General features: G+C 38.8%; 1 protein-coding gene across 2 annotated transcripts in view; it reads right to left on the reverse strand.

Annotated features, from left to right (window-relative positions):
• The window catches only part of kdrl (kinase insert domain receptor like), a 57,571-nt gene that overhangs the window by 23,915 nt on the left and 18,629 nt on the right, over nt 1–15,027 (reverse strand). For both annotated transcript variants that reach the window (XM_066715122.1, XM_066715123.1), the window contains exons 5-13: nt 14,769–14,922; nt 14,174–14,307; nt 12,687–12,855; nt 12,113–12,230; nt 11,660–11,829; nt 9,538–9,694; nt 6,462–6,573; nt 2,266–2,374; nt 464–751 (exon numbers count right to left, since the gene is read on the reverse strand). In XM_066715122.1, the coding sequence (XP_066571219.1) occupies nt 464–751; nt 2,266–2,374; nt 6,462–6,573; nt 9,538–9,694; nt 11,660–11,829; nt 12,113–12,230; nt 12,687–12,855; nt 14,174–14,307; nt 14,769–14,922 (1,411 nt within the window). The remainder of the gene's footprint in view (nt 1–463; nt 752–2,265; nt 2,375–6,461; nt 6,574–9,537; nt 9,695–11,659; nt 11,830–12,112; nt 12,231–12,686; nt 12,856–14,173; nt 14,308–14,768; nt 14,923–15,027) is intronic.

A 15,027-nucleotide genomic window follows, 5' to 3' on the forward strand; every position in this document is an offset into this window, starting at 1 on the left:
TAACCAAAAGCCTTTTTCACAAATTCAGAAACTCATTTGTGGAATTGAAAAAATGTATTACTGACTGAGATCTAAGTTGGTAAATATTAGATCTGGTGATTACTAAATACTAAGATAGGCTGGACATTTTCCCAGAAAGTAAACTTTATAAACAAAAATATACCAATGCTCCAGTCTACATGATGAAAATCAGGTCCAACCCATTTGCCTATACAGCTCACTGATGTGTTAAGGATCTAGTGTCTGTTATGAACTTGTTATTGGCTTAAATTAACCTTGGGGTGCGTTATTGTGTCTTAAAAGGTGGCCTCAGAAATCAATGGTATGACCGAAGCCTTACAGAACGAGCTTGGCTCAGTTGTCACCTTAGTTTTATCTGCTGTCATATAAAATAACTGAGGCTGCAGACGTTCGATCCAGTTATCTTTGTAATGTGGCATTAAGTCATGTGTTCCTCACTTACCTACAATTTCGAAAGCAGGTCTTTTGCGAACCAAGGCTTTTGTGTAGGTGTTAATTGCCCTGCATTCATACCCCTCTGTGTCTATCCTGGAAATGTTCTCCACCCTGAGGGAGATGGAGACAGAGTTCTGCGTTTTCACGGGTGCTGAAGCCCTTCTGATCTCGGTCTGGGTCCGGTTGTTGTACCAGTGCAGGTTAGTGTACAGGTATCGTGTTGATCGGCAGGTGAGGGTGATATTGTTTCCTTGTATAGCCTCCAGGGGCTCGGTTTCAAAGGTGTCTCCCTGATCTAGTGGAAATGAAGGAAAGGCCTTCAAATACTTGGATTCCAAGGACAAGGAAAAGCTTTATAAGGGACAAAACAGTTTATTTTCTTCTGGGCTTTGTGAGTCATATCCACAACAATAAGAAAGCTGTACAATCGCAGCCCTACAAGCAGTGGCACTAAATGCCAAAACATAAATATGGTCATAATTCATGTTCAGTATAATAGATACATAAAGATTACAATCCCCTCCAAACTGGTAGATTCAGAGGAAAACTATATTTCTTATTGCAAGAAATAAAAATGTAAGATATGTTAAATACATTCTTCAAGTTCCAACATCTGAGATGATCATGTTTATTTGAACATTCTTCCTTTAAAGGCTGAACAATTTAATGAATTTCTTAAAATATCACAACAAAGCCACAAACTCTGCATACATACCAAAATGCATGACAACAATAACTGAACACACTCTGAAAGCAACTGATTTCCATGACAAGCCATTAGTGCAATGTTGGCATGCTCTGTCCTACAGCACACTAAACAGAAAACCCAACCCACGGATCATGATGCTCCAAGTGTCAAAACTCAGAGTCATTTCCAGTTTCATTACTGGTAATTAAAAGCACCTTGTGAATAGTCTGCTGGGACCGTTGACAAACGACATGCAGTGGCACGATTCGAGGTAGGCTGGAATTGGCTGGCGGGAAGCAGTGCAGGGATTGTTATGTACGATTTAGGAAACTGTTCCCATTCCATAAAAGAAACCAGCTGTTATTCCAATTCCACCACTATCCCATCTCTCTCGTAAGCATTTTTCCTTTCATCTTGGTCTTTGGATGCACTGAGCAAAATTCTGCAATGTTCCCTCTCTATTCCCAGTCCACTTAGTGACTTTCACTTCACCTCTGCCATTACCACTCTCATGCCAGCAGCCCCAAGCACTCTCACAGTTACCAAGGTAATTGAGGTTACCATGGTGGAGCAATTTAAAATTGCCTTTGCTGTTTATCAGAGAAATAATGGCAGACTTTTTAAGGATAGCATTATGAATGTAGAAAGAAGGCAATGGCTTATCCAACTGATACTAGTATGCATGAATAATATATAGTGTAGCATTTCAATGTTGGATAATAATCATAGTCAAAGTAACACAATACCACATGAGTATGGTCATGTTTTGTCTGTCTTCTCAAAAAATATCTGCTTCACATTCAGTTAATGGAGTTTTCCAAAGTTTATTTATTGTAATTTGCATATGCTTTGTTTTGTGTTTCCTCATATTGTTGATGTAAGCCTCTTACAGGAAACAGACTAGTACTGCAGTTAGTCTTACCCCCAAAAAACATGCAACATTGTTTAATTGCAGATTGTGATTGTAAACTGTGAAGGGATAACACAGTCCAATGTTTGCTCAGTAAGTAAAAAGAAGGAGAACAATGATGATGCAATATAAGATTTGGCATAATAATAATAATAATCAGGCCTAATACTTTAAAGTAACCTACATTTCTTTGTGCAGTGAGCCTACTTACCTCTGATGTAAAAAGTCTGTTTCCATGTCCTTATGCCAACGTTGTTCTTAGCGACACAATAGAACATTCCTGACACAGTGGCATTTGTCACCACCAGTGTGCTGACACTCTGAGGAGAACAAACAATAAAACAAACAAACACAATAGCTTTAGATTGGTGCAGGACATTCTAATTTTGCATGTGTGTTTTTTTTCATCATTAAGTTAATTTCCACAGTTGATAATCAGGATTTCAATTTTAATCAAAGGGTACATTTGGAATCTCAGTGGAATCAGAAATATGTGCAGTTTCCCTGTCATTCCGTAAGTAGTATTGACTATGTTTCACTTGATAACACTGTTGTCTTTCAACATTTGATTGTTGACCTAATGGTTTAAGTCAGGGCTTCCCAAAGTGTGGCCCGGGCGCCACATGCGGCCCTCCAAGATGTTTGGTGCAGCCCTCAAAGCCAACCTTCAACCACCCCTTTTCTGAACCTTTACTATATTTTTTCACTTAGTGAAAATGTTCTGTTACAAATTGCACGTGTATTTTGGGGGAATATAATAAAAGAACAATTACAGTAAATAAAAGTTCCCTAACAGAAATGTATAGGAAATAAAAAGGTATGATTTGGGACATATTTAGTTTTCATCGATGGTTCATTTTCTACTGCGGGCCCCCCATCCCATGCAACCTCTGGAAATTGGCGAAAAGCCAGTTTAGGGCTCTGTTTCTGTTGTAAGTCCGTAACATCAAGCATATTAAAAGGTGTTAATGTTTTGTGTAAGTGGAATGTTCTGTGTACAGATATTCCTTGTCCAATCAACTTGGACATACTAATTTAACATGGAGGATCAGCAGTCAGAAATATCAGGTCACTTGCTCAATGTGCAATAGTCTTGCAGCCACAGGCTATGGATTCTAATGATGTCAGAGAGTTTCCACATCCAGGAATAATTCTTAAGATTGTGTTATATTGATCCTACTTCGCATCCTACTGGATAGACCATGACATATTATCACATTATTTAGAAATCTGTTTTCAGCAGTGGTGTTACTGAAAGTTTTTCAGAATGAATTTGCAGTCCAGTAACAATTGCCTCTGGGAAGTTCATAGGTTACATTGGACACCCAAAATAGTTATTTTTGCAACAAATAAAATCACAGTAGCATCCCTAACCACTTTAATTTTGAATATTTTGTTACAGCTAACTTTATACATCAGACAAGAGGCAGGAATTAATTGTCTTGTTAATTTAATTAAAATGGGGGTTGTTGTTTTTTCAAAAACTGAACTGATAAGAGTATGTCTTCTACAGCTCAACTAACCATACAGTGGTAAGACAAATTAAGCAGATTTGTAAGTCGCCCCAGATAAGGGCACCTGCTAATAAATAAATAAATACATTTAAATAATATCTCCTTGGCAATGTAAATACAAACCAAATAAGGAAAAGACAGTCACAGTGTCATATGAATATCAATTACATTTGGCTGGTATTACATTACAAACTATGATCATACCAACTAGGCATATTCATATTCTCGTATGGTTGTCCACCTTTTCATGGAATCTCGCTCTTTTGGTTAAATTGATAGAACATCTGATTGGAACCAGATTAGATTTCCAGCTATCTGTCTGGCACGAGGAGGAGCACATTTAAAATAATGCTTTTCAATTTACTTTTGCGGTTTCTGTCTCTAAATGGATCAGGGGGTTAGTACTAGGCTTGCCCTGCAGTGTTATGTGTGAGCCCTGATAATCCAAAATAAACTAGCAAAAGAAAAGCTGCCTGGCTTTCACAGTGGTGATATTGTAGCCGCAATATTCTGACCGCAAATGGCAGTATCTCTGTCCACAGTTATTGTAATATGAAAGGGCTGTAACAATCTTTGTTCCTCTCCGTTTTTTTTGTCAACATCGCTTTATTTTGACTGTGGGACGTTGCAAGTTTATCAGGCCGCAGTGGTCAGGGGTGACAGCGAGACTTTTCACTGCTGGATAGCCTTACTGCCCCCTCCAGGTCACACAGCTACTGCCGTTGGTTGCCCATCTCGCTGGCGTTTGACGGTCCTTACAAGGGGTGCTCAGAGGCCAGCCACTACCGTGGCTTTGCTGGGAGGCAGGGCAGATTTATGTGGGGTGACAGACAAGAATTCGCTCTGAAGAATGCCTCTTTCATGTCTGTGGAGCGTCTTGTTATCATTGACCTGTGCCCCTAATCCCTTTCACCCTTTCACTGTGAGCCCCTAAAATACAGCCCAGCACCCTTATTTATGTCAGTCTAAGATTTACCTGATCCCATGGAGGATGTCTCTAGGAAGTTTTTCATTTTATGTTTACTGTACTGTATCATTGAAAACTAAAAGAGACGCCAATCTTCCTTACATTGATTGTGTGGTTTGCTAATGCATTACTGTACTGTTAGGGATGTTTCACTCTGTAGTTTCTTAAACCCAGTATCTCTAGGCTTTCCTATTTCTACTTTGGGTTTATCGCCAAAAGTCGCCCTGGATATGGGAATAAATAAATAATAAATAATAAATAATAATAACAGCATGGCCGTTTTGTGCTCCCACTGACCCTGTGAACTGTGAAGGCCTTCTCCAAACAAGCACTGTAGATCAACTTACATTCTTGCTAAGTAAACCTGACAATGTGCTTCATGAAGTTTGGGGTGACTGCTTTTGGTAACAAGCTCTTCTGGGAGACCTGTTGTCATGGTTCCAGTCCCTTGTATGTATTTATGAAACACAGGCTCCGAAGTAGCCAGTACCAACTGAGACCTCACAGGCTTTCAGGTATAAATCAGAGCGATGAGAGCCAAAGGTATGTGTATGGACCCCATTTTAATGCAGTTTCGCTAATATACCCCAGACCTTGTACCAGCCACACCTGCTGAGAGCGGAGTAACATAAGTTGCATCTTGTAGAAAATCATTGCTCATCTACACTTTCCAATATATTTTACTTATTAGCTTTCTTGTCCTTCATTTATTTAAGGGAAAAAAAACTACTTAAAATGCATTTCAAAGAGATCGTAAATGATTTTTAAATACTAAAGTTTTACAAAATGTATTCAGAATGTATTTCAGGCAGTGGTATGCAATATAACAGTTCATATGACGTGTTTATATTCAAATGCACTAAAATTGTATTTAATTGTATATAATAAATCCAGCTAATCCCCCCACCCCCCAAAAAACATTTCATAGAGGCATCAGTTGTGTACCTCTGTGGGTACATTGCCAACCTCTCTAATGTATTTCTTATAGACCCCTTGTGGAAATTAAGGCCTATTGAATTTCTTGACACACCAAAGCTAACCATCTTCCACATACATTCACAGCTACTTGCTAAATGTTTGTGTGTCTTTCCTATAAAATAGAATATTGTTTATGAACATAAGTAGCCTTGTCTGTGTTGACAGCCTCACCTGTATAGATAATTAGTCATTACTACCTAAATTATGTAAATAGGTAAATGGGGATAAACTGGCTTACAAAGCAAATTTATTATTATGAGTCTATGAAGAATATATTATCAAAGGCTTTCATGCTATATGAACTCTGCATGTCGAGTCCCATGTACTGTATTGTGATTTGTAGCGAGTAGTGTTTTCTTTGACAGTGACTCAGGAATCCAGATATGAGTGCTGCTTTCTGGGAAGTGATTAAGCAGAGCAGCTGTCTTATTTACAGGTTTCTGTTTTATATTGAAGTACGGTTTAGAGTATATTGTTCCTAGTGGGGGTACAATGATCTAATCCAGCCCACCATAGTACAGAAACACAAGAAAAGCAAAACACACATGTAGACAAGAGTTTGGCAAAGAAAATAAAGACAGTAATTTTAACAGTTTCAAGTTAATCAAATGCAAATTACTATAAATATAAGAAATAGTTTAATTGACTTTAATACATTCAATTCGTTTTCAAAGGACTTGCAGAAATGACTTTAGCAATAACCACTAAATGCGATTGAGAGCTAACATGCCATTGGAAGGATTATGCTAATTCAAACACGCTGTGCATTCAGTTAGTTCTTTGTGTTGGTTTCCCCCGTTCAATAGTGTCAATAATGATCCCTTAATATCTGACAAAAAGTAACTAAGAGAGTTACAATATCAGAGTAGATGCATTGCGTTCATACATTCAATTTGCATGTTTCAAGAACTTTCAATAGAAAAATATGAAATACATAGTTCCCCCTACCTTGTTTTTTCCTTTGAGTGACTCATATGTGAACTTAATGTCCTTGATTATGTTGGAATGTTGCATGTTGTTTTCTGTTGAAACCGGCACTGGTGCATTCATTCCCTTACACCTATGACACAGAGAAAACAATCTGCAATCAGTATACATTTAAAACTGGACGTTTCAATGGACCAATTAATATGCCAGGTGTTTTTGGAAGCTCTGTTACAAGGACCTAAGGAACAGGATGAAAACCACTAAATCACAAAATACTGCGTATTAAATCCCATGGACCACAAATGGAAATTGTAATTTATTAATATGTTTTTACTATATATTCAAAGACTCCAACAACTTAGGTACTTATGCTTATTGGTCTATCCTATAACTCAGCAGAGTAAGGAGAGGTTTGATTTCAAAGTCCAAACACTTTAAAATGTACCACTCAGCATTGCTGGCACATAAATTACACAAATTAAACAAGAGAACATTAGCTGTGCATCAGCTTTGTTTTTTTTTGGCGTTGAATGCACATTTTTTGTGTGAAATGGCAGCTGTCCAAAATTCCCAGGCAAGTCATGTAATTAACTGTCTTTCTTTTTAGAGCATGTGGTAAACCGGGTGGCACAATTCCCGCATTTAAGCCATCACTGAGGTATGAACGGGACAGGACGTTCCTACAGCATTGCTCATCTTCCACCCAGAGGCTGGACTGGCACCTCATAGCTCTAAGAGGGGGGCAGGGAGAGCGTGCTTCCCACTGTGTGTCTCCTGGATGATGCAGGAAGCCTGCCCAGCCCTGCTCATTACTAAGGAGAGGAACAATCGGGTTGTTGAGACCAGTGTTACACCGAGAAGGAAACCAGAACGAAAGAGGAAGGACCGGGCATGCGTCACTTCACAGAGGAAGTCGCCTCCACATTCTGGTCAGGCAAGATAAGGCCGATCTGAGGAATTCGCTAGACGAATGGGAGACAGCTGATCATATTTCTCAACCCAGCTGATAAACCCCCATCAATTTGCTGCTTCACTTCACCCCTGACCCCCTTAAACACTCAGCTTCTCCAAATCAGTGGGCTGTTTAATATTTAGAGAGTGATTATCCGCTCAAGGGTAGATTGCTGCAATTAAAGACTTCGAAGGAGGGTCTGGTTTTCTATAAACTCAAGCCGAGCACATTTGACCCACCCTGGGTAGCCTTTCTTGTCACTAATAAAGGCTTTTTTTAGCAGCCGATTTATTGGCTGACTTGATGATTGCCTCTTCAGTGTAGCGATTTTTTACAGAAAATCCCTGCTGGTGTATAAATCCTCATTATGCGTTTCACAAGCTGAAAAAAAAAAGGTTCCTTCTTACTTTTCTCTGAACTCTGCCCACAGCTATGCTATGCTATTGTGTGGTTTTCTCTAGACCTTTCAAGTTGGACTTCATCCCAGTGGATGTTTAGCTTATTTATGAAGGTCAGTTAACAGGCTGACATTTACATAGGGTTACTCAGATGCTATCCAAATTCAGATTATCTAAAAGCTTCAAGCATTATAGAGTCATATATTCGGCCCTCACATTGTTATCAGAGCCAGTAGTAAGACTACTTGCTAAGGAACCTTCATTTGAATTATGTGGGATTGTCCTGAACGCAAGATGCTGGAGCTAGAAACTGGAGCCCCAGATCAGGCAGGCAACTCTCAACTTGCTTTGCACATATAACTCCAAAGGGACAACAGCAAAGAGCAAAATACATACAGCTCAGCACACAACATGACGCCAAAATGCAGGCATCAGGGAGAAATGAGGGCTCTTTTTCAAAACTAGCAGCCAGGAAGAAAGAATTTTCTGGTTTAGGAATCAGGTTTTCTGAGAGGCCTAGAATTTGAATTTGATGAAATGGAAAACATTTTCTAGTACTTGAGCCAGGTTCCATCAGCAGCAGAGAGGCATGTTTTAAAGACAGTTCCCCCTCTGTCCCCAGGCCATGCTTACACAAACATCCAAAAATGCACAGAAAGAATGGGCTCTGGGAACACAACAATTCTGCATTTATTTATTTTTTCAGCCTCTTTTAAAGCGAGGTAGATGTGTACAGTCAGTCAGACAGCTTCAGGGAGACTCATATTTATTCTCTTTCTTTTATTCAATTCAAATCTAATTGCTTTTTGGGAGGGGGTGGGGGGTCAGCTCAGATGTGAAAATGCCATCTTGTTGCCTTCATCTGGTTGAGATCTACAGTGAGCTTAAAAAGGGATTGAGTTTGAAAGCTGGACTGTAAAACATTGTGTGTAATCGCCCACACTCTCCTGCCAGACACTGGGCTAGACTGCAGCCGTTTTTAAGCAATCTCATTAGGTTTACATATTTATGTGGCAAATGACTGAAACGCTAGGTGAGTGCCTGAACCTCAAGAGCAGAGGTTTCAATATGTCAGCCGCCTGGAGGTAGAGGGCAATCATTTCAGACATCCTGAATGACATTCCACACAAGTTCAACAGCAGGATATAGGCTGATTGAATTAAACTGACCTGGGGTATGTTTGGGTGCATAAGTTGATGAATTAGGTAACCTGGCATTCCATTGTTTTCTTGTGTTTATTTTCGTTGTCTTCTTGATGGGAAATGCATTTAATCATATTCAAGGAAAAATAGAAGGATACTGGTAGTGAACAACAATTCTTAAAATATATATATAAAAAAAAACTGATGCTAAAACTTTGAGCAAAACCTTTGTTCCTATGCATTGCTTCATCTGCGTTTTGCCCAGTGAAGACATGCACAGAATAGTTTCTTAGAAGATTTGCAGATTTAGGACTTCGTGTCCATCACATAGGCGCACAATGCTCATTATGAGCAAAGAGACATTCAAAAAATGTCATTTCTCCCCAGGGGTGAGATCCACTAAGAGCTTTCCAATGTTTTTCTACCACAGTGTTAATATTAGATTTGGACATATACGGTATCAAAAGTGGACTGTGGGAAAGGTCTGAAATATATTGCGTGCATTGGCCGGGCAATTTCAAGACAGGATTTTTCTGTTTTTTGTAGAGGAATGTAATGTTTTGATTCAAACAGTTCTCCAAGCAGAGGGAAGGTGGGCGACTCACTGTTCGAGGAAGGGGCTGGGGTCACAGGGCTGCCAATTCCAGGTGATCTCGGGTTCGGGGATCCCGAATGCCGTACAGGTGAGCTGATGCTCTTTCCCCACCTCGTAGGTCGGCAGATCCACTGTGGCCACTTCCTCTTCGTAGATCTGGGGCTTCACTGGAATAGACAATGGCTGTTAAAAGAACAAGCCAGCCCACCTGGAACATTGTTCGCTCTCACGTGTGGTTGGTTTGTGGCAGGGGTGGATCTAGCCTTTTTCTAAATCCGTGCCTGCATTATAATTTATAATCATCAAATACTTCCTTCTTGTTGCATGTATGGGTGTTTGCAGTGTATAGGTAAGGATATGCTTGGGGTGCATCATCAGCTGTTTTTAGTTTTTCCCCCCTGCAGAGTGTTTAAATACATCACTATTCTTAGTGAATTTGCAACATGAGGGTCCCTCATGTCCCTGCTGATGAACTACAGGCAGGTCTTAAAGCAGGAGTGCATCAGCACTATTGGTCAGTCGCCATGGGCTTGTTGATGGGGTTAATGCATGACATTGGAACATATGTGATTCTTTACTCCACTCCCCTGTCTACTGTGTTTTCTCCAAAAAATGTGAGGAGCAGCAACTGAAAAAATGAAAGAATGTGCAGCCATGAAAGTCATAAATCCATTTTTAATTTAGTTTAAATCTACAAAAAATTAAGATTGTTTTATTGTCTCATTTAACAATAGTTTGTTTTCCATCAATCCCACAAAACCAACTGTCTAACTTTTTTTGGTACTCAATTTGTTACAAGATTCCAAGCAGGCAGACTTCAAACATTTGATATACGATGTTTGAAATAGTTTCTTAATTGTTAGCAGAGACCTCTATTTTCACTTCTATTGTTTGCCTACTTGTTTTCTACCCTTTTGTCATTACAATAGAAACAACGTGAGAAGACAGAAAGAAAACTACAAATCTTCATGATAATTAAGTATAAAGGCACCAGAACACAATCTATGTTGCACGCTGACTGTTTTTGAGAGGCAAATATGAAAAGCTTTCCCAAACATTCCTGAAAAAAATACATGAAAATAATTCAGATGCTTTCTTTATTAGTCAGTCTGCAGTCCAACCTCAGGTCAGATCATAATCTGGGAGACACATGTGGCTTCTTCTGAACAGAATTGGCACAGCATTAACTGAAAAATTATGTCTTTTAGCTCCTGGTTAGAATTAATAAATGTCTGCCATCATTATTGAGCTACTTTTGGACAATACATTATAACTTCACCACCCACTTGTTATTCTTTACATGATGCTTATACCGAACAACCTCTACAGCTACAGTTTTAACCATGATTAACCAGTTATTAACCACTCTATGTGCCCTGGATTATATAATGTGCATGTACTGTGATGTTTAGTCTCTGCAAATGTATCTATATTTTCCTACATTTAATTTGTCCATGAATGGACATGTTATTAATTAAATCTCAGAACACTTCCAGTTTCTTAGTAAATGCAGTAAACCATACCATGTGAATATAAAAAGGCTACAGGAGCATGAAGAGAAGGCTCTCCATACTGCAGACGGGGGGTGGAAGGCAGCAGGCTGACGTGCCCTGAGAGCAGCCCCAGTCACACCCTGGGATTTAACAGATCCTTGTAATGAACAACAGCTGTACCTACGTCAGTCCAGTACTAACTCCAATAATAACCTGCTACAGAAAGCAATGATGCAGAACATTTGAATGTACAGTTAACTGTAATGAGATCGACTGAGATTTTACAGATTGCTGTGGTTTATGGTGCTAGTGCAAGGATGGTCATTAGTGGAGATGCTCAGCCATGCAAAATTCTTAGATCATGTTAAATCCACAGTGGTTAAAAAGAATAATGTTTAGATGGAACATTGAGGCATCTAAATGATGAAATTCAGGCCTATGCAGCTCAAATGTAATGAAAACCCCACAGGCCCCGTGACTCTGCAGGATGGACAGTGTGTTTCCATACCCTAATGTAATCCTAAACATTAGAGGCTCCATACTTTTAACATTCATCTGAAACCCAACCTTAAAATGTAGTCCTAGTCTTTAAAAAACACGGCTTGGGGAGATGCACCCCTAGAATTGCAATGTACTTACTAAGGACATTCAGGGTAAAGGTGAGATTCTTGTACAAGCCATGTTTTTCATTGCTTAGGGCCATAGTGTAGGTGCCTGCGTCCTTTTCCTTCACAACCTTAATGATGAGATGATGTTCTTTTGGTTCAAAGCAGGTGTGGTTCTCCTTGATCAGAATGTCATCTTTGTACCTAAATACAGTAGAGACAGGTGTGGCATGATTATATGTTGTTTCAGTGTGTGAATGTAATGTGAACATTGTTATAACCAAAACTGCTGAGTACTTCCTGTTCAGCTGATTGCTGTTGAAATGAGCCCATGGTAGCTTTTCTGCTGTGTATTTTAAAACAACAGGGACTTTGTTGCTCCTGATAATACTAACTGTCAACTGCATACTACTGAACTACTCTTTACAGGGACGAAAACTGCTTCAGCACCACATTGCCCACTCCCAGCTGTGCTGTCCAGTCTTACCATGTGATCATTGGGGCAGGCATTGCATTGACCTTGGCTCCAAACTTCACTTTCCTCTGACCTTCTAGTGCATCAATATGATTCTCAGTTTTATAGGATACATTGATGAAGGGATGTTCTGAAAGGAAAAAACAAACAAATAAGAGAGGATTTTCTCAGCTGAAGTCTGTTCCCCAAGAGTTTAATTTGATCCTACACTTTGTCACACTTTACAATAATTCTTAATGAATTGACATATGAATACCACAAGAATAACACATGAATACCTTATGCACTTAATTGGAGTTCTGCTGTCAATCACATGTGTACAAAGATTATGGTCAAGGTTAGGGATAGCATTATAGACTAGGTTTGTTTTATACACATGATCAACATCAGAACTCAGCTGAAGTGCATGAGGCATTCGTATATTATACCTGTGAGATTCGTACAATCATTCATTAAGAATTGGTGCCCATTATTGTTACCTAGTTGTTATGAGCTGGACGTGTACAGTTCTCATGCAGCTAATCGATGCACTGGTGAAAAGAACTGCAGTGTCACCGGAGTTATCTTGCAAGCAATTGGCACTTACCATAGACAATCACTCTTATCGTCTCTTCTTCGATCTTCAGATTCATTCCAGTGCATTTGTAAGTGCCTCTGTTTGCTGTGGTTATGTTTTGCAGGATTAACGTACTACTGAATGTGTATATACTCCCTTTTTTCTTCAATCCCTTTAAGATGTTATCAGAAAGTTTTGCCTGAAGAAAAAAATAAGTCATAATAAGTCTTCATAATTTTTTTTTTTTTGTAATTGGTCCAAATGATCACAGTTATTCTCACCATCTAAATTAATGCCATCTGCATTTTATTATTTTTGAAATGGCCAAATAAAAAATGTACTATGCACCGAGACATGCAGGATCTTTAATTGGTCAACAATTTCAAAAATATTTCATCATTGATGGCTTAGCTTTTGTTATCAACGTTTTTTTAGCTAAAAGCTTGGGCACAACATATTGATACAGAAGTTAATGGAAATTAGGGCTGTGCAATATGACGATATATATTGTATGACGATAGAAAAACATCTATCGCTTCATATTATGCTCTATCTTTTATTTCGTGGTGTCACAAATCCCACTCTTTACGGCAATATTTTTGGTCATTTGGACGCTTTGAGTTCTCCCACGTTCTTCCACACGTGCCAGACGCAGGCAAGAAATGTGCATTCAGAAACACAAACAGACATGGAGGAGAGTGGACTGGACACAGAATAACCAAAATAACCAAAAGATACACGTTCCAAAACTCGATCTGCAAGCAACCCGACAATACGCGATCGCACCCCCCACCCCCGCTAATTTAGATGTATATAATTTGTATAAAATTAAAGAATAATAAAGTTTGTTTGCATTTTAATAAATTGGAAAGCAATGTAAACAGATGCAGAAAGTTTCTTTAAGATGGTGAAGTAGTACAACAGTTTCTATTATTATTATTATTATTATTATTATTGTAACTATTTTGTATTAACACGTGCTGTACAGGTAAGTAGAATAGAAACGCGACCTGTCTAGCAGATGTTAAATGCGCCACTATAAACCCGGATGTGGTAAATCTACCTGAATCTATACCATTTTACAGCGCATGTGTTGCGTGATTACTATTACTTGTGTTATTGTTGTTATGTGACAGTAAATCATACTGTGTATATATATCCCATAACAACATAACACACATAATAGTAATCACATTGTAATGTGTTGCATTCTGCATATATTTACCATGACAGCCTGCATGTGGTATTTGTTAGTTTTGCATATTTAATGATTAATGAAATACTAATACTAATACTAATAAAAACAAGAAATATCGAGATATATATCGTATATCTCCCAAACTTCTAAAAATATAGAGATATTATTTTTAAGTCATATCGCCCAGCCCTAATGGAAATCTGTTTTTGAATGAATGACATCGAGTAACTGAAATTCTAGGTTACAGCCCTCTGGGAAAAAAGTGTGAAGCCTCATGGACTTCTAGAGTGCACTGTAGTCATGCAACACCCCCACTTACTCCTGGATAGTGCCATTTGAATCCAATGCGTCCATTGGGACTGGTGTCTGCTGAGCACATGATTGACAGTGAGTCTCCGGACAGTACTCTGACACGCTTCGTCGTATTGATCTTGAGGTTCTTAAACTCAGGAGCTAAGAAAAGGCAAATCCCACATTTAGCTCTTCTGAAACCATCTACAGTCTGAAGTGCTTTGTGTGAGGCACCACCACAGATAACTACATTTTAACTCTGCATTTTATATAGAAAGCTACAGAAAGGACTATAGAAAGCTTGCATTGGCCTGACCAAGAGTAAAACACAACCTCCAGGCCTTTTCCTTTCTCAAGTTTAAGAGCAATCGCCATAATTTATTCTGCTGCGGAGGACAGTAGTAATTCCTATTTATCAAACGAGGCAATTCACACAATTTATTATAATTTCAACACCATACTTCTAAAGCACAAGGCTTACTATGAAGACTCATTTACCTTTCAGCAGAGCATACCTCAAAGCTGAAAGGTTTTTATTGTTTAAAACTATTGTAAATAGACTGAAACTGAAAACAATACATAATCTCACCAACAAAATATAGCTTCTTTACATTAATACTTACACAATTTAACTGGCATGTAGAGGGAATATTCGCTTTTGCCGTTTATAGTAGTCATACATTTGAGAGCCGGGACGGAAACCGAGGGTGAGGGAACTGTGAAACCTATTTTGGGGTCCCAGTCCGCATCTAGGAGTTTCTCAGTCCAATCTGGTGCCTGAAAGCAAAAAGCAAAAGCCCATTTTTAAAAGGTTACTGATCTTTAATTTAATTTGTCATCCACACTTCATTTCAATTGAAATGTTTCCCTTTTAACAAATAA

The sequence above is a fragment of the Amia ocellicauda genome, chromosome 10 (assembly GCF_036373705.1).
Source record: "Amia ocellicauda isolate fAmiCal2 chromosome 10, fAmiCal2.hap1, whole genome shotgun sequence".
Classification (NCBI taxonomy): domain Eukaryota; kingdom Metazoa; phylum Chordata; class Actinopteri; order Amiiformes; family Amiidae; genus Amia; species Amia ocellicauda.